This window comes from Acanthaster planci, linkage group LG17 (genome assembly GCF_054643075.1).
Source record: "Acanthaster planci isolate LZ-2023a linkage group LG17, COTS_SCS, whole genome shotgun sequence".
Lineage (NCBI taxonomy): Eukaryota > Metazoa > Echinodermata > Asteroidea > Valvatida > Acanthasteridae > Acanthaster > Acanthaster planci.
In genome coordinates this window covers 12,309,778-12,329,619 of record NC_141793.1, presented here as the reverse complement: position 1 = coordinate 12,329,619, position 19,842 = coordinate 12,309,778, and the positions used below count along the sequence as shown (strand labels likewise).

The following is a 19,842-nucleotide window of genomic DNA, read 5'->3' as shown; positions in this document are numbered from 1 at the left end:
TAAATTCTCTCCAGACATCCAAGGAACCAACCTGCATGTGCTGCTCTCGCCCACTTGGTCGTGACATTGTGATGGATGGTAGCCAGATGGGCTGTGTTTCTGAGAGGGACATAGAAATTCATTTCAGCAATTTATCCTTATCACGCGGAAGCTTGAAGTAAATGTATCAGGGGGTGCAGGTTCAGTTCAATCAAGACATTGACTGGAATTTAGACCCACAGGTATAACTTCAAGAACACCTGTACCAGAACTGTTCCAATTAACTCAGCCAGCCTGAAAATAATAAGTTTGTGGTCTGTGCATGTCTTTACCAACATTGTCTGTGTTTATGCATAGTAAAATGAAAGCGTAGGAATCTTAAAACTTCCACGGTTTCATTTGGTTTATATTACAGCATCCACAATTGTAAAATAATCATTCAGCTCTGTGTACATGTACATGAGTCACTTTATGAGATCCTGAGTTGTTGTTACATTGAATGACCACTGGACTGAACCTGTTTTGTAGATCCCTTACTGTTCAGTGTAGCCACATTTTTTGTCAGTGTGCATTTGCCCCTTTTCGGCTTCACTATACCTTGCCTTGAAAGAAAACAATAAAGGAACAACCCTGGGGGAACATTACTTCCCTTTGATCATTCCTGTAATGGAAGAGTGGAAGGCAATTTCAGCACAGGTAGAGCTTGATAACATCATCTATTACTGGACTCACACTCATAGAAACCACTCACTTCCAGGAGGGTCAGGGGGTCTGGGCAATCAATTACTGTTTGACAGGTAGAATACAATTACCTGTCTCAATCTGATCACAGACAATCTCACAACCTCCTTGTAGAAGTAGAGAGTCCAATATCAATCAAATTATTAAGGTAGGGAGATCACACTTTTCCCTTGCTGAAAGCAGTTGATACATCATTGAGAGAAAAAAAATTGATTTGATAACTTGTGTAGGCCCTACCTGTTACTTGAGCAACAATAGGGCTTTTTTTGTTACGCTTTGGCCATTGATCTGAAGCATCCCTCAGAGTCTCCTAAAGCTTTATGAATGTACATTAGTCAGCACTGCATTCATAAAGGTGTCTAGTAATAAATGTGAAGTCACATTTCTGGAGTTCATTCTCATGTAGTAGAAGAACCTGTGAGGTTGCACAAAATGCACCCAGAACTTGTCTGTGGAGTGACCAGAAACTGTCAAGTAAACGTGTGTCAGGGGAAACTCCTGAAATATTGGATCAGGAAATTTTTTTTTATCATTTCAGTATTTTGCATCAAAAGCATCAAATGTCTCAAAAGGGGAGACTCGGAGGGATGTGCAGATCTTTCAGGCTGTTTTAATTTGTGTTGACTGATTGTATGCTTAACCTTGTTGTGGAGGCTACATGGTCATTAGTGTCTGCAGAGGAGAAAAGGGAATAAAGATGAATGCAAAGGAGAGATACGAAATCCCTCAAAGCTCTTTGAAAAATAATAGAAGGGCTCGGGAAATCCTGGTGAAAAATCACAGCTTCTCGCTGCTAATGCTCCAGACAAATCCCCAGATCCCTAGCTGCCTGTGAGGCGACAGTCAACCAGCGGAGACTACAAAGGGGCCTCGTCAGGCAGACTACCGGCTGATCTACCTTGCACCAAGACAGGAGGAGAGAGATGAGGAGGCCCTGTGGGCAACCGGGGACTGGATGGTAGCCCGCTCCCATGTGACCTGTTACCAGTGGTATATCTGACACCTTATGGCATGTGTAGGTTCCGCTTATAACTAGAAAGAGAATCATCAATCCTCTCCCCCCCCCAAAAATGGATTGTGATTACAAACATGGGGAAGATGCGCACTGATATTCCTGTGATAACATCAAATTCTGTTCAAGTTTGTGTCACGAAGGAGGGCAAAGTGTGGATTTGATATTGCACCCTGGCTATGATGATGCCAGATTACGTCTCCAATATCAAAGACTTTATACAGTGTTTGTTCCTTGAAAGGTTTGAGGAGTGTAGTATAATTGCCTTGTAACAGGGAAATGTGAAGTGTGTCTTGAGGGGAGAGAGGGACGAGTGAAGATTGTGTTTCGTGATGCCGTGCTCTGTCCCCACCGTCTTGTTTCAGGGCTTGATTGAGATCAGGTGTTAGGGGTGAGAGCCTATCTCCTTTCTTCCCCTTTCTCTCTTCTCGGAGTGGCTCATGAATCCTTAATTTCATTGATTGGATTCTGTCAGGGTTGTCTTTGGGGGGCTACCTTTGTGCACTGATAGTGGATGTTAAATGGGAAGTAGGTGCACATTCTAGGTGCACATGGACAAGGCAGCTCTGGATGGGCAACAGATTTGAAAGTTGTATTGTGCAGAATTCAGAACTGTCTAAAGAAAATTTGTTTGTTTCCCTTTCAAATCTTTGGCTCATCTCAGGTGTTTAAAAGGTAGTGGTGTATATCGGCTTCTTGGACCTAAGTTTTGGGCTCTGGAAGAGATCCTGACTGGCAATATAGATAGACTGTGTCCAAATTGAATGGCTTAGGCTAGAAATAACATCCTGGTACATGTATGTTCCTATGGAAGCCACTGCATTTCCAGATAATGTGCGTGCTATATCTAGTTATAGCCAAGTAAATATAAATGTGACCATACAGCAACTCATCAAAACTGGTCCCAGAAGTTCTCTGTGAAAAAAGTTTACTGACAAACTGCCTCAGCAGTAACCTGCTTGCCTTTCATCGAGATTTTTTTCAATACTTGGAAAAGTTATCACTTGTCTCATCAGTAGGAATTGGAAAGGGCAGCTCTGATGTGATCCCCTGCTGTGAAAATTGCCCCAAATGTGATTGGGTGATTTGTCAGCATGTGACCTGCCAGGTCCCAAACTCTGGTTGTTGTTCCTTGTTTGCCCAGTTTCAACTGTCTGTGCTCTATCCACAGCTTGGCTCTCGTCAAAATGATTAGATTTTCTTCAATTGTACCAGTGGGAGCTTCAAAGGGACTTGGGGCTGTTGTCTTGCAGTGTTGCCTGCTGTTGGTGGAAAATGCCAAGAGAGCTCCATGTTTGTTTGCCAACCTGTGCCTACATGTTTAATCTCCCAAGGGAGAAGCTCTACAAGTCAAATTTTTGTCGAGAAGATTTTTCATCTGTAAGCCTCTTTGTGGGGAGCAAGATGCTGTACAATTATGTACCATGGAAATTTAAAGTGCAAAAATGCAAAAATTATTTAAAGGAGTTTAAAGTTCAAACCCCATTTTAAAAATGCTGTTTTTTACATCTTTATTCATCCGAACCTTTTTAGCTGTGGAAAACAAAAACAAAGGCTGTTTTACAGTTGATGTAGACAGAAAATAGCTGAACTGACTTTTTAAAACTGGTCTGCTGTCTGTAGTTTATACCTGGACTGAATGTTGGTCAGTCATATAAATATAAACGGAGGGGATCCTTCTTCATCTTCAATTTTTGATCCTGAAAGCAAAGGAGCTTTGCTGTTACAGGAACTAGACTGCGAGAGGATAAATTTGACAGCACACTGGAGGATATCATCACCCTGTGTAGGGGAAATCCTTGAAAGAAGGGTCCCCGTGTCACGGCTCATTTGCAATAGATATGTTTGTGGGGGATGGGACATGACAGACACAGCATACTGTGAATGATGAGTGGTGGTTTTGAGTTACTGGGGGTTGGATTTCTTTCAGGATTCTAGCCAGTTGACAGGTTGGTGCTTGGATGATTGGAATGGATGCCAAAATTCTGTTTTTGTGGTTCACATTGATTGAGGTGAGCGAGAGATATGTCAGAGGCAATCTGTACACTAGGCCAACTAGGAATAGATATAAAGTTTCTGATAGATTGCCTTGTCTAGAAATTGCAGTGCAAATGCATGTGCACTGGCTGTGGAGCTAACTTAAGCTTTACTTGTGACTTCAGCACTGTGAGATCGGAGTATACATATTAAGACATTGGGCCACCCCATCATCAAAACAGTATCCAAAGATGTTTTTGAGACATTTGGCTTCAACTTCATCTGTGGCTTTGCCTGCTTGTCAGAAACAGTGAAATGAAAGCCAGCCAGAAGCTGAAACCAACTGTTTCAAAAATGCCAACAGTTGGACAAAAAGTTGAAATCTGCAACTTGCAGTCAGAGAAAGCTGCATTACATAGTTCAGAACCACTGTAAACAAGATATTGGCCTTTTTCAAAATCTCCACATTGTAAAATTTAATCAATCTGTTTGAGATGTCACTCTGTTTACCTCCAATTCCATTACAATCAATTGGATGTCACCCTGGTAACCTCTGCTAAAATAAATAATCCCCCTAAACCATCCATTTTCAATATTTGCACACCCCTTGTCCTGCAGGAGTGTTTACACTACCCCAAAAACCTTCCCGACCTTACGCCAGAGGACCATGACAGCTCTGAGAGGTGTCAGAGTCAGAAGGACTTGTCTTCCCCTTGCACAAGGGCAACCCTGACAAGTTCACTGGCATGAGCTGGAATCTTAAAAGGTTCCCCCACCACCATTGTTTAGTTTGGTGCCAGGGTAGGGACTTGCAGCCTGTTAGTCCCTGGGGCTTGCTTGTCCCAAAGACTGCTTTACATGTGGTTGTGATCATCCCCTGGTATATCCCTTTGTTTATGACAAGTATAAACATCAAGGTGTGAAGTGTGAAATTCTGGTACCTTGGGTTTTTATATTGATTTTGAGTACTTCGCTGGGTTTTTAGAAATTTTCTCTGATAATAATGTGTTCATCCATGTAAAAATGTTGAATTCATTGAGACGGTTTGTGTTGCATTGTTTCCTTGTGTGAATGATTTGTTTGCAGTGTCAGTTTCTGTCGTTCTTTTGATCAGAAAAAAACCAAGATCATGAACATTATTTAAAGATCAATACCGGTTTGTCAGCCACCCTTCACCAAAATTTGTATTTCAGTTCAATATTTAATATCTAAGAATTTTCCACAATGATTTCTGCAAAGTGCTTTCCTAGTAATTCACAGACAGTCAAAGGTACTGACATTCCAAGTCGTCGGCAAGATCTTGAAGAGATAGCCTTAATTGAAAGCTAGTATTTACTGGCTGTTTTAGGCGATATACCTCGCTCAATGGGGCGGCTGCTAATTGCCTTGTACGTCGCAAAGCAAGATGTAATCACCCCGTCACGCTGGCCGGCAAGCCAGGCTACTGCCTGTTACCCGCCAGCCGCTTCCCATTAACACTAATCTTATCTGATTGCCCTGTAACTAATTGCAGAAACATCGGTTTTTATTGGACGGAAATTAAGGAATCAGGCCCCGATGCAGCATCGTGTGTGGGTCTGCATTTAATTGGTTGAGAGCGAGTGAACACCAGCAGGGGCCGGATACAAAACCCACGACTAATGGCTGCTTTGTCAGTTTGTATTGCAGATAATACCTGATAAATCCACTTAATTTGGTGTCTGAGAACACTGGCACGCCATTGCACGTGGTGTCCGCGGCCATTGCCTTATTTTGGGCTCAGCGCCCTACTTGAAAAATTTGTTCATTTACCGTGCGTGGTTTGTTAAATACTAATTTTGAACAAAAGATGATTACAGTTGGGAAAGAGTGTTTTTGTATTGTCCCTTGCATCACAAACTTGTCCTGTGGATTCTCTAAAGAGACATGAAATCATGCTGGTCAAGAACAGTTGTTTTCACTTGTAAATACAGAGAAAGCTCACACTTGCCTTTGTGAACAAACATCCTTCCTCAGAGGAGGTACTCATGTGTTTTTCATGTCATTCCTTTACTGGTGCATGCATGTTCCCATCCCAGGGTGCATGTTTTCTTTTCCCTTTGGAGCCCCGCAATTCCGGCAAAGAGCTGGAACTCAATTGCCATTGAAAGAAATCTCCTCTTACATAGAGTTTGTCCAATTACTTTCTGCATCCTCTCAATACTCCAAACACAGAACCTCGACAGTGTCACATATTGTCAGATACAGACAGTTTCAATTGCTGAGTGTAATCTGGATTTGTGTAGGATACCAACTTGATCCACCTTGCCTGGTATTCTTTTGTCCCTTCACCTGGGCCTTCTGATATGTATGGTTTGAATCCAGCAAGGTAAATTCGACTTCTGCTAGTTTTTTTTTTTGAAAGATACATGTTTTAAATGTTAGATTTTATTTTTATGTCTGTAAAGGTAAGCCCAGTTTTAGCTAAAAAGGCAGGGTTATCACATGCATTCCTCGACAGATTCTGTAGATTTATCCAGAGTAACGTCGGATTTCCTTCTGTCTTGGAGACATCTACAAGTTCTCCTTCATTCCTTCCAGATGGATACAAATATGAACATGTCTAGTGCACAAGATAAGAATAATGTGAATCATATCTAGGCCCATATGTCTGTATGTATTTCATATCATGATGGTGAGTCACTAACGCATCCGGGCTGTACGATTGGCACGCCGTGCCGCGAGTGTGCCCCGCTTGTACACAGGACCACATTGTCCCATGACAAGAGCCAAGCACACGGTGATGTGGCAGACTATCAAATGTGTGCAATTAATACAGATCCTGGGGCCGCACATTCGTTGGCAAACAGGTGATTATGTTGTGCTGTCTCGAGGAGTCGCCCAAGGCTGAGCAGGTTTTCCTAGAGCGGCACGGAGAGCCCAGGAATAGCAAGTTTTTAACAATTGTATGTCAGTTTTGCTGCAAGGAAGTCTAAATTTTCTGATCAGCATTGAGCAGTTGTCTGAATCTTAAATTAATGAGACAGTCAAATTAACTTTTTTTTTGTAGAGCTAGCGGACACGTGTGGCCTTGCGTTGGGTGTCTACTCAACCATTTTTCCTAAAGCAAGGACTAGTCCCAGTTCATCTTGTCCAAATACTGAACATGCTTCAGATTGCTATGAAATTGCCAAAACCTGTCCATTTTCTGTTCATGATAGTTCTTCCTGTTCTGTTTATATGTGCAGATATTTGGCAAGAGGACACAGGCTGGCCAGGGCGGCAGTGTTGCATCAACGCTCGAGCTGGTCAGTGCCATGCTGCCTGTATGCAAGTGAGTATAGTACATCACTACTGTATTTCCATTGTACTAGGTAAACACAGAATCATTATGCCTTCACTTGGACAAGTTGGACTCATTGGACAAGTGGCTGCAGTGAGCAGTTGACATTAATAGGGAATGTTGGCAGGTGAACAAGTGACTTTTCATTTGGGAAGTCCTCACAAATTGCAGGTGGCTTCAACCAAACTAGCAAGTGACCAAAATGAATGAGGGAATACTGTCACTGTGATTATCCAGTGACCAGGATAGAAAGGAGGCGAATATGAACACTTAATAATAACTGCATGCTACCATACTCCAGGTAAGAAATATTTACCAAATTGATGGCAGCAATAGGTAAGAATGACCCTTTATTATCTAGGGCTGTCCACTAGGTTTCAGAACTAAAGCTTCACAAATTTTTTAAATTGGAAATAATGATAAGAGGACCCTTCATACACATAAATTTCTATTCAATTTTGGTAACAGGACCATTAATTTAGTTCAGGTAAAAATCCAGCCAACAGAAAACACACCTAGAATTTGAGTGACATTGTGGAGATAACCCCAGGGGGCCAAGTGATGGAGTTTGACAGATCGGCACTCAAGGGGGGTCTATGCGCAAAGGCTAGGGGTGTGACAGAGGGGTGACACCCTGGTGTGACTGATACCTCTTAGTGTCTGGATTTGTAGCACTAGGGGTGCAGAGGAGAGGCACCTGGGTTGGGCCTCAAAATCCTCAAGTATTTTGCCAAAGGGAGGCAGGATTTTTGTTCACAATCAAGCCCAGCATTTCCTCACCTTTCAAGAAGAATCCTCGTGCGGGAGATTGTGGGTAAATTTCTTTTTGCCAACAGTTTCATGGTTCAGGAAATTGTCTTGTGGAAGCCACTTTGCCATCCCAATTCGTTCAAACTATGCTAGTGTTTTTGATATATAAAGTCACTTTTCAGGATATTAGCCATTGTTGGATCTTGTCACTGTATGTGGCTTCCCCTCAATAAAGAAACAATTTGTTGTCAGTCCCCCCAATCAAATTTCTGACCCAACAGCACAATGAAATGAGAATTTTTTTAATGAAACGTCCCACACTCATGAAGTTTTAAAACAAATGTTGTGGGAGATGCCGTGCAGTTGTTTTGTCAATTCCGGGTGATTCCAATTGGAATTGGATTTCTTCCTTGAATGTGCGTATATTGAACTTAAGGGAACAGCACAACCTGCTCCAGTTGCTTCAGTAACTGCCTTCCCATCAAATGAAATATACATGTATGGTCTGAAAATGCTGGTTTTCAATTCTGTGGACGTGAAGTGATTTACTATCATCCTTCAACTTCCTCAGAAAAATTTGGCGCTCGTTGGGTCTTTACCCGCTGCTGTGATTTGTGCTGTGCGAGGCTACTTGGTGGCAATTACTCACTGATTTATGGTCCAATAATGGAACGGTTATTTGATGACTCAATGTTTCTCAGGAAAACTGAGCCTGGAGAAAGCTTTGTAGCGAACCTATCCAGATGAGTGTTTATTCTCTCCCCTTTTGTTTCCCCAGAGAAAATCAAAAATTTCATCCTGTTCAGTACAAAAAAGAAATATTGTTTATTGCAGCCCAAAAGATTTATGTGCCGCGACTGCTTGATTGTGGTCTTGGATGTGATAAATAATTACAAGACTGTTGATATTGAGTAAATATTCTGACCAAAAGACTGTAACTTTATCACAATACATGGATAGTGAGGCTCTTTGAATTATTGGTTTTCTGCTCAAGATGTATGGAAGACAGACTTCAAAACATACCTTCCTCTTTCTTAACCAGCGGTTCTTCACACAAGAGATGAATTTATCGAATTTGCCCGCAATATTCTCTCAATGTCATCCACACCATCCAGCAAAAGGGCCATCATATTTAATTTCTACTTACTGTTGAAACAGATTAAAGCTTAAAATTGGGAAAATTGGTAATTTTTCCTGCACCTTTTTTCAAGCTGGTGGATTATACAGTCTGAAATAAATTTTTATAAAATACACGTCTGATCTTTCCAGTTTCCTGCCAAAAAATGAAGATTGGGTCAAAATGAAAATTTTCAAGATCTGTTTTGGGACTCCCGAATGCATTGACAGAAAAAAAGTGTGAGATTTTCAAAGTGGCAGCATAAGTGTGGTTGCATAAATGTCCTGACACTAGTCTGAAGTTCATACCCTCCATCAGATCAGAAATAGTTCTCCACGGGAGCCAGACCAAAACCAACAAACTCTCCATTCCCTCTCTGAAATCCACCACCAAAGTCAAGCCCAGAGTCAGCTGTTGTGTTTATAGATCTGTCCTGCTCACCGCAGGTGGCAGGGGGATGTCCTGGGCAGGCTGCAGAGACAACCGCAGATCACGTTTCGCGCTCTGGGTTGGGGGGATGGTGGTGGTGGAGAAAAGGCAGTTTGGTTGTCGGCTTCTCTTAGAGGCTGGTGCAGCTCACGAAATGTCAGAGGGTTAAACATCCAGAGGAGGGGCAGGGAAGACTATAATGAACAATTTGTCAACCTCCTGGATGGAGGATATTAGGGAAAGGGGAAGGGGGAGGTTGGGGATCTTGATGTAAGGACTGGGATGGATGGTGTGAAAGGGGAACAGAGGAAAGTTTGAAAAACATCGGAATCAGCTTCTTCTGGGTTTTCAACAGAGACACTGCTTGAGGGAAGACATCTGCGAAAGGTTCCTTCTAATTTTCAAAATTTTCTTTTTACCTCAAAATGTACCTGGTGGCGAATTGTAATAATATCCTTCACCCTCCAGGCACCTGCTGGAGAACATAATCAGCACTGAATAAAAGCAGTTGGATGGAATAAAATCTGAACTTTAACAACAGAGCTGGCATTAGTCCTTCCATTTATCATAACCAAAATTGTCAAAGAGTGGGGTCTAGTAAAGGAAAGATAGAAAGAAAGTGCTCCTGGATTTGCTGTTAGTCAAATCGGTCAAGTACCACTCGTACACAACTCCAACGTGATGTGCTGGCATGAAATCATTTCCTTTTCACGGTTTATTTCTGTCGTTGCTGCAGGCAAGTTCCTTCTCGGAAACATCTTCAGCCTGCCTGAGACACGAAGAGGTAGGAAGTCCATCCATGCCACTTTCTACACATGTTGAAATGTTTTACTTTTGTGTGAAATATCGCCTTGCAAAGTTACCTTTAATTGAAGTGACCAAATCTTGGAAACCGTAAACAATGACTCAGAAAAATTGCGCTTGTTTCATGTGCTTTTGAACTGTTGATCAGAGGTATTTCTTTCTTTTTTTTTTGATACAGCCTTCATTGTTCCAGTGCCTGGACAGATTTGAAAGTAAGTCTAGCTTCTTGTTTCATCCAACATATTCATTAGTGTTACAAAAGTTTAAATGAGCCAGGTCTTTCAAGAACATTAAGCACAAACCTCAACTGTGGATTGCTCTTCCCAATGACCTCTGATGCGCTTCATTAGGCATGCACTGTTGGAACACCACACTGGCTCATTGAGGTTTGACTTAGAGAGGATTTGGAGCAAAAAGAAGAGACGTAAGAGACCAGCCGATGTTTTCCACTGATTTTTACCCCTTGTTTTAAATTCCCCCTTACAGAGAAGGAAGATTGCTGCAGACATGCCCCAGTAGCTTCTCAGTGTCGTCAGAAATGCGAGGCCATATTTGATGCAAGCACACCCACTGAGGAGATGTCACTGGACGTCTCCATAAATTGCCGGTCAAACGGTCAAACAGTCATCCAGTGTGTGGAGAACTATACTTTGGTGGCCATTCCAGCCAGAGATCCTCGGGACAGTAAGAAGGATTTCAGTTTGTAATTTGAAATGTTCTGGTGTCAAGTCTCAAATCATACAAGGAAAATTTTGATCTTTGGTTTTAAATCAAATTACTCTATTAAATTAGTGAAAATTTTTCAAAAAGTGCATGTTGTCACCTTAAACACGTAAAGTGCTAACTTTGCACCAGCACCTTTGGTGTAAATTTATTTCTACACTATAATATGTGGCTGTTCCAAGTGCCAAGTCTAGAACCAGAGATGATCATAAGGAGATCATGTAGACTTGTGAGCATAAAGTTTAGAACCTGTCAATAAGAAGCTGAGGTGAACAGGCTTTCTTGATGTCCGATTGTCATTGGTGCATTTTAGCATGTTTGCCAACATGCCTGTACCACATCACCAAGAACTCTAACGTCTACTTCCTTCAGGTCTCCATTGCTGTGAGCGGTCTCATAGTTCTGCTTGTAAGGAGATATGTCGGCGTGCCCACATCAACCTAACTTCAGAGCGTGACATCGTGGATTCGTTGCTAGAAGCGTGTGGGCCCATCCAGCCACACGAAGGCATTTGGAATTGCTTTTTCCTCAATTCAGGTAACTTTCTGATTTCTGTTTTTGGAGGGGGTGTAGTGACTCGATTTGAAAGTGACAAGGCAGGGACCTGGTCACCGAATAGTGGAAATGGACATTAGTTTGAACAGGGTTCACATGTAATGTAACAAGTGACTGTGTATTTTATAGGGTCCCAAATTGCGCAAGACAGCCCCCTACCTAATCCCAGTGCCATGGATGGAGCCAAGCTTCAATGCTGCCAGAGGGCTGTCAGTGCAAAGTGTAGAGAGATATGTGTCAAGGTAAGACATCAATTCTTCCATTATTTGATTGAGCGACGCATTGATAAGGTATCCGCTCCAGGCAGAACAAAAGGGGGTGTGCTCGTGAGTGGTGCGCGAGTATATGTGTGTTTGATGCGGAGCACGCTGAGTACGCGTGACTAATTTACTCCGGAATGTATGGTCTTTGCGTACACGCAGAACGCGTGCAAGAACCCGCTTGTAACCACCTTTCTTTCGCCGATTGGGGGTGCACTTCAGCTCGGGGGGGGATAGCAGACGTGTCTTTGACTAGACATTGAAGTTCTCTTGCTTGTCTTAAGTATGAATTTATGGAAGTATGGAATGTGAAACCTATAAAATTTAAAAAGGAATCAGAGATAATTATCCTATAAATGGAACTGATCTGTGATGACCGATCGATTCCCAATCACACTTTGACCGCTGATTGATTGATAAATTTTCCAGCTGTACAGTACATCCTGGTCAACCAAGCAGAGCTGGAACAACTTTGACGAGCACTGCCAGTATCAACCCATGGAGGTCTCTCTACTCACATGTCTTGCAGATGGTCAGTAGTATCACCTATTGCAATTTTTATCCAGCACCCTTGTTTGCAATAATACAGCCGTCCATCTTCTTCCTCTTTCATGTTATGTGCTAACTTCATGCGGTCGAAGACTGAGGCAAATTGTTGGGTGTGCAGCAGTTTGTGGATGGAGTGCATAGCTCACTGTTAATTCTACTGTAGAGTCCTTTCTATTGTATACTTCGTTACTGTTTCGCATTTCACAAGAATTTGAGGAAAGGTTGAATTTTAAGTGAAACATTTGTGATAGACCTGGAGTTTTGAGTTGTCTGTATAGTATTTACACTCAGCCACTGTTTAGGTATGACTGATGCTTCTTTGGCAGTGTTTTATTCAAGTCCATCATAAGTCCCTGGAAGTCCATTACAAGTCGTTCAGTCTTGGGCCAATTCACAAGCTATTCCAATGAGCTGCGACAAAAGCATTACTTTGTCAATGTTCACCCTGTTACTTACGGCTGGCCTTGTGAAGGGACTTGTGAAAGGACTTGTGATGGACTCAAATACAACACTGTTCTGTGGGAAGCTGGAAGTTCTGTTTTCAAGTTTAAAGTAGCAAGTTTGCTTTTCTATCATGCTCAGTTCAAGAGCCGTGCCAGCCAGGATGCAGTGGGCTGACGTACTGTACCAACTTCAACAACAGGTAAGCAAACAGTCAGATATCTCAATCTTTCATGAAGAAAAGCATTTCGAATGTATCTCTTTGCTGATTTTATGTGACTTTGTTAAATATAATTTTTGACGTCCATCTTTTCAGTAATGTTAACCCTAACACTCCTCAGTCCTCCAACAGGTGAAGGATTGAGGAGTGTTAGGGTTAAAGACAATTTTATTTCCTGTTCCCTAAACAGCATGATTGGTGACACTTGTTCAATTCCCCTAATTAATTGTTGTCCATCACATTAATAAGAATCTTGTTACATCTTCTCCAGACCCACGGACCTGTTCCGTAGTTGCTCAGCCCGCTCAGACGGTGGCGCAGCCAATGACATGCAGCTGTGGAGTGAGGGTTCCATTCACATGCCCTTCATGAACATCCCTGTCTTGGACATTGCCGAGTGCGAGTCGGAGATGTGGAAGGCCATAGCGTGCACCTTGCAGGTCAAGCCTTGCCACCCAGAATCGCATGTCAACATGATATGCAAGTAAGTCTGGACACCAGTGACTTATTTGGCTGCGTCTGAAGCAGACATCGTTTCCTATGGCTATGGCTTATCAGTTGGCACGTGAATGGGGAAAACAACAGCTACTGCCTCAAAAACCCCCAAACTGAAGTCCCACACAATCTCATTTGTTTCAACTGCTGAAAAGATTGGATTTAAATATAATTATGAAGAGAACTGAATCATTCTGAGAGCCATATTGAAAAATTTCAGATTGAAATATTTTGTGTGTCTGACTCCCTTCTAATACTAAATGCCTCTCACATTTTTGCCATACGTCTGATTCAATTTTAAGTTGCTTTGATTCCAAGACTGACTGTAATTTGAAGTTGTTGGTTTTTTTGTCAGGGCGGATTGCATCCACATCTTGAGTCGATGTATTGATCACTCTCGTCTCACCAAGGGTCTGACGGCACTGGGCTTATGCAACATCCTGTCTCCAGCTGACAGGCACGCACCTTGCATTCCACTCACTGAATACCTTGGTAAGTATTGACATTCATTTCCTGTCAGCTTAGTTCTGTCACTGGCTTCAGTCATTGGGGGCCATGGTACCAGCTTTGGGGAGGGGGGCGATCATGAGAGCAGCTGATGATTTGATGCTTATGGCTTTTGCTTACAGCGGGGCCAACTGACCCCTCCCCTCAGCGATGGGCCCGTATGAGCTTGAAGCAGGTTCAAATTGTGCACCAGTAGCATGCATTATATTGTATCAACCATTGCTATCTGTTGTGATATTCTCATTGCTGCTACAGATTACCCTTGGCTCTTTTTTCCCCTGAGGACCCCTTTGAATGTGGACCAAGTACTGTCAAAATACACATCTTCCATAATGTTCATTGTCGGGGTAGTTTGGTATAGTTTATCATGCTCAGTAGCTCTGTAGTACAAGGAATAAGAACAGGTGAACGTTTGCCTTGTCCTTTTGTCTTCCAACACATATCATGCAGGAGAAATGACACCATTGTTTCAACCTACAGATGCAGGTGCACGAGAGAACAAGAATGACGAGATGACGGTACCGTGCCATAGCGATCCCTGCAACAACGAGACCACGGGTTTCAGTGGAGTCTGTTCCATCAATCGTGGGCTGTGCGGTTATGGCGAGACATGCACGCAGGCAAAGTGCACCCCCGGCTGCCGGCTGGGGGATGCCTCCACGTTCCTAGTGACCCGCGGGAGTCACGTCCGACTGCCGGAATCGGCTGATAACCTGGCCTGCTACAAGGCCTGCACTTGCAGTGTGAACGGAATTTTGGAGCACTGCCAGCCGTTGCAGTGTGAGACCATGGAACCCTGTACCCACAATGGCCAAAGGAGAGGTAAGCTGTCTAAATTTTTAATTTGTTAGATAGGCCTACCTCTGCATTTTTCGTTCCGTTAATTTTGATATGAATCAGCCTATCCACAAGCTGGAAACCATGTCGAAACTCAATACAAGCGTTATAAAGAAACTGTGGTGTATACCGGAGAGCTTCAGAAATTCACACAAGGTTCATCACATGCTGTCTAGACAAGTTACAGGCTATTCAAAGGCGTTCTTTTGGCAGTTTGACTTGGAAAATTGACTTGTGACTTGCCACTGGATAGAGTATTGACTTAAGCATTGACCAGTGATTGGACATTGGATAGAGTATTGAATTCACATTTGTGATTGGACATTGGATAGAGTACTGACTTGAGGGGTGCATTTGTGCGGTTACCCCTGTTAACACGAGTATGATGCGTGTGCATTACACTTGGGTGCAGGAGTAATACTCAGCCTTAAGCTGGCTGTACTCTAGCTGTTCCAGCACTCAGGAGAATACTGGTGTTAACAGGAGTAGCTTGAATGCACCCAAGCATTGACTTGTGATTGGACATTGGATTGAATTGACCACGTTACTTAGAAAACCGTATTTTCTCTCAGAGCATGGAAGCCACTACAAGATCAGCTGCAATCACTGCGTGTGCTTCAATGGTGTCGAGACCTGTTCCAGAAGACAGTGCCCCATTAACCTGGATGCCCATCCTGATGCCAGTCAACATTACTCCACACTGCCTTGTAAATGCACTGACCAGTACGTGCCGGTGTGCGGGGCCAACGGACGCACATACCCGAGTGCCTGTACCGCTAAGTGAGTGATGGGTGTTAGTGTAAAATGGGTGTGTCAACTCAAGGGTTGAGTGTGTCACTTGGCAAATAGTAATATATGGAACAAGATGATGGGTCCTTAAAGGAGAGCGTGTTTAGAATCGGTAATTCTGGCTTTGTTGTTTAGCTTAGAAAGTCAATCAAGCTTTGAAATTAAATTTCACAATTTCATATCAACCTTTGTTTAAATGGCAGGTGTGCAGCTGACCTAGAGGACAATCAGTCAGAGTTTGGGACTTGTGACTCGTTTGACAACCCCTGTGCAGACAACCCATGCCAGGCTGATGAAAGGTAAGCAAACAGAGGGCGCTATTCATTTGTAACAGCAAGAGCTTTAAAAAGAGAGAGTAGTGCCAGCTTCAGGCCGTGTCCGAAAAGGGCTTCCAGAGCTACGGCTAGGTCTGTTGTCTACGTGACTCCACACATTTCAAATGGAGCAAAGACCTAGACCTAGCTCTAGACAAGAGATTTGGATGCAGCCTCAGAGTTTGGAATGGAAACAGTGTCTGTTCATCATGTCTACAGTCGAGCGTCCGTCTATTGTATACCAACTGTCCATGTGCACTGGCCCATACACCTGCAACTTTGTTTTCACCAAGGTGACCCTTATGTCGCAGCGCTCTCTATACATGACTCTGGTCTTGTGAATCGTTTTACTTGGCCATGGCTTAAAGTTACTGTTGGTAGTGGCTGCAGACACTTCCCATACGGTCAAGTGTAATTTCAAACCACAGCTAAGTATTTTGGACATGACCTTTCCTAAATCTTTTCTGTAAACCAGGGAAACTGTCATTCATAATGGGCATTATTTATGGGAAATAAATTTCAGTAGAGAGTTTGCAAATATTTGCGGTGAGGTGTTAACTAGCATGAGAGGAAAGGCAAAAGATGCAGTAAGAGAATTACAAAACTGTTTTGTAAAAAAACCGCCACATGAAAAAAACCACGTTTGTGAAAGGACTTGGCTCTCCCAGTTTCTTTAATTTCCATCTGGATTTAGTTTTAGATGTACGTATCAAAATGCTTGCCACCAAAGTGCTGTCACCATATGACTTGACTTCAAGCATAGTGCCTTGCTCTGTGTTTCAAGTAATGCTGATTGATCTTCTGCGTTGTTTTTGCAGGTGTGTGGTCAGACGGCAGGTGTGTCTCAGCATCAACTATGCCGACTGTCCACAGTATGAGTGTAGTAAGTGGTTACTTGGAGTAAAGCCTACCCAGTGTTGTAACTAAGGGAGGGGGGGCATGTGTCCTCCCCCAGGAAATCAGAGAGGGAAAGCATCTGGAGATAGTCCAACTTAGTGTTTTCACTATTACCAAGCCCACTGAGTGGCCCAGTGCAAAATATACCCCAGTTATGCCCCTGAACTTAACCCAGCTTGGGCCTTCATCTCAGGTCTCCAACTTCATCTACATATTGATTTAGGCTCTTGACTCAAACTTCTTGTTAATGTGGCCAGAATGTAGCCGTCTGACATGAGCGGCAGAAGTTTGATTTGTGTATCAGACAGGGCTATCAGAGATTCCTGATAGATATAAAAACCATTACAAAAGCTAAAAAAATAGATAATAAAAGTATATGATAAGGAAATCAGCCGATCAAAGTGCAAAACACAAATGCTTGGGTTATCAAAAGGTTTTGTTCTTCATACCTTTACAGTTGGTGCAAGTCGTCACTGTAGCAGGGAGCCTAGGGCCACAGTGTGTGACACGGATGGCAAGGAGCACTTTAACTTATGTACTCTACACAGACGAGGCAAGACACTAGACTACCTGGGTCCCTGCCAGGTAAGTGCTGAATTTAAAACGTGGCCTTCAGCAGGTGTCTGACACTGAAGTTACTATGGACAGGTAAATTAGTTTCTTCTGCATGTTGGAATTCAGTTGAACTGGTGATCATAGTCTACATTAACTTTCACGTGGAATACCAAAACTGAATATGGTACCTTTTAACCCCTTCGGGCCACAGGGCCACAAACCAAGAATCTGCGGTTTGGCAGGTGGCCTTCGTGGCCAAGCAAGGCTGGAATTCTTGGAGTCGGCTTTCGGGAAGAAATTCCCGTTGGAAACTTGAAAGGAACAGTCTGAATGGTCTTTGATAACTGTTACTCTTTTTTTTCCTTTCAGGCAAGGTGCAACGCTGTCAACCAACGCCAAGTTTGTGGTCAGAATGGGGAGACTTATCACAGTGAATGTGCAGCATGGAGTGATAGGACCATTATTGACTACTTTGGACCTTGTCGGGCTGTTGGAAAGCGAACAGGTAGAATTATTTTCCAATGTTATGTCATTCACCTGATTTTTATGAATATAAAGGTGGTTTTCTTGGTCGAAAAAAAATTACAGAAGCATAGTGCACTTCAATCATATTTGATTTTGCTTTTAAAATTATGCCAATGTTCACAGTGTACAATAAAGAATGATTATGGGTGCGATGGTAAGAATAATTGCATGAGGTGACAGATGAAACTTGCTAATCCACGAAGCAAAGCCAAGTGGAATCCGGTTCGTAAGTGGCTTCGTCACAAAGGCGGACGCGCCACGATTTGCAGGCTCTCATTGGACGATCGCAGAAGTTGCATGTTAACTCCCGGTTTCATATAAACGGCGATCAATGCATGTAACCCTATGTGCAGTGCAGGTGCAGTGGGCGTGGTTTAAATTGAAGTGACGTCACACTTTTCATCTCTCACCGAATGCAAATATCCTGACCATTGCACACATTTCACAATCATTTTGTTTTACAGAGAATACGACAGCCCAACAGTGTTCTTCAGTCAAGTGTCCAGATCCATCTGTACCACACTGTATAGGGGCGACACCTCCTGGTGCCTGCTGTCCTGTGTGTGGTAAGAAAAAAATTGTGCTTCATTTCTGGTTTAAAATTACCCCAAGTTACTCTTTTGCTGCTCAAAATGCATTTGGAAAAGATCTGGAGAAAAGGGAAATTTTGGCCAAAATTTGAATTAAATTTCAAGGCTAACCCCTTGCAATTCAGATCCGAAAATATTTAGATTTGCTCCAGGTTACACATAAAACTGCTACCCAGTCCAACAAAGAAAAACTTAAGGTCTGAAAATGCCTCCAAATATTCTTCTTTTACTCAAAATGCACGATGGAAGGGTTTAGAGAAATGCAAAATTTTTTGCCAAATTTGAATTAAATAGCAAGGGTAACTCCTTCCAGTTTTATTCAATTTTGAGCGAAAATGACAAAATTTAAATTTGCTTGGTATTTTACGTGACAAAGTCTAAAAATGACCCAAATTATTTTCTGCTCAAAATGCATTTAGGAAGGATTTGGAGAAAGCGAATTGGGGCCAGTTTTTGAAAGTGCAAGGTTAATTCCTTACAGGCTCACCCCTTCCCTAAAATAAAACTTGAATTTGCAAAGAATGTATTTCTGAGTGTATAATAGTAGAAAATGTCAGGCGCAGACATGGGTGACTTTTATCATTTTACCAGAAAATGTAAGTTGGAAAGATTGAGTTTTCCAACACCACGAATATGTCCTGTTACGTTTTGCTTCACAGCGGCCTACACAAGGGTGTTGTACAGCAAGGGAGAGGCAGACAGGGCAGCGGCTGCCTTCGGGAACAAGGCAGTATCAGTTGCTGAAGTCCTAAAGGGACTGCGGACAATTGTTGCAGTGGTAAGCAGAACAGATTAGAAAGAGCCAGTCAGCATGTTCTCGATTACCTGCCATATCCTATACACAGAAAACGTCTGGACATTGGAGATGTGTACACCTGTTTCCATATTTCATTGAAGGCCCCGATTTGAATTATTTACTGTGTACAATGTAAGCATTTTGCACTTGTTGGTGGAAGAGGCAAGTGTCCCAGCAGTGCACGATACAAATTATGCTTAATATTCCCTCACTTAAATAACAACCCTTCACATTGTCATTACTAAAAGGTGTTAATTAAGTGGCTCAGGAGAACATACACTTGTGGGAAAAAACAAATCCGTTGTGAAAACTGCTTGACTTCTCCGACTGTTACTAATTTTGTGTAGGCCGAGTGTGATCTGTATGGCTATCTCAGTGTGGAAGGTGATATCGTCATCTCTGTGATGTCTACCATTCCTACACCCAGTAAAACACAGGTAAAGGACAAAAGTATTATCTACAAACTGAATGCTGTTACAGGGATAACTGATGAAATTTAACCATGAAACTAAACAAGATGTTACACCTCAGTATGACTTCCAGTATTCAACAACTTACCAGAGTAATAAAAATTTCATTATTCTTATTTGATGTTATCACGATTTAATGCATTTTGGCCGTAATAAACTGAAAAAAAAAAAAAATAATCCAGTAATTATTACACAAGGAGAGAGCTTCA

General features: G+C 42.5%; 1 protein-coding gene across 2 annotated transcripts in view; it reads left to right on the top strand.

Annotated features, from left to right (window-relative positions):
* LOC110973353 (reversion-inducing cysteine-rich protein with Kazal motifs-like) overlaps nt 1-19,842 on the top strand; it is a 56,254-nt gene that overhangs the window by 33,511 nt on the left and 2,901 nt on the right. Inside the window, exons 5-23 of one of the 2 annotated variants that reach the window (XM_022224091.2) lie at nt 6,916-7,001; nt 10,043-10,090; nt 10,289-10,322; nt 10,597-10,794; nt 11,206-11,370; nt 11,518-11,630; nt 12,078-12,180; nt 12,780-12,840; nt 13,130-13,342; nt 13,709-13,845; nt 14,311-14,682; nt 15,270-15,477; nt 15,690-15,785; nt 16,619-16,683; nt 17,155-17,282; nt 17,622-17,757; nt 18,242-18,343; nt 19,027-19,145; nt 19,511-19,600. In XM_022224091.2, coding sequence (XP_022079783.2) covers nt 6,916-7,001; nt 10,043-10,090; nt 10,289-10,322; nt 10,597-10,794; nt 11,206-11,370; nt 11,518-11,630; nt 12,078-12,180; nt 12,780-12,840; nt 13,130-13,342; nt 13,709-13,845; nt 14,311-14,682; nt 15,270-15,477; nt 15,690-15,785; nt 16,619-16,683; nt 17,155-17,282; nt 17,622-17,757; nt 18,242-18,343; nt 19,027-19,145; nt 19,511-19,600 — 2,474 coding nt within the window. The remainder of the gene's footprint in view (nt 1-6,915; nt 7,002-10,042; nt 10,091-10,288; nt 10,323-10,596; nt 10,795-11,205; nt 11,371-11,517; nt 11,631-12,077; nt 12,181-12,779; nt 12,841-13,129; nt 13,343-13,708; nt 13,846-14,310; nt 14,683-15,269; nt 15,478-15,689; nt 15,786-16,618; nt 16,684-17,154; nt 17,283-17,621; nt 17,758-18,241; nt 18,344-19,026; nt 19,146-19,510; nt 19,601-19,842) is intronic. The other variant, XM_022224092.2, reaches the window with a different exon arrangement.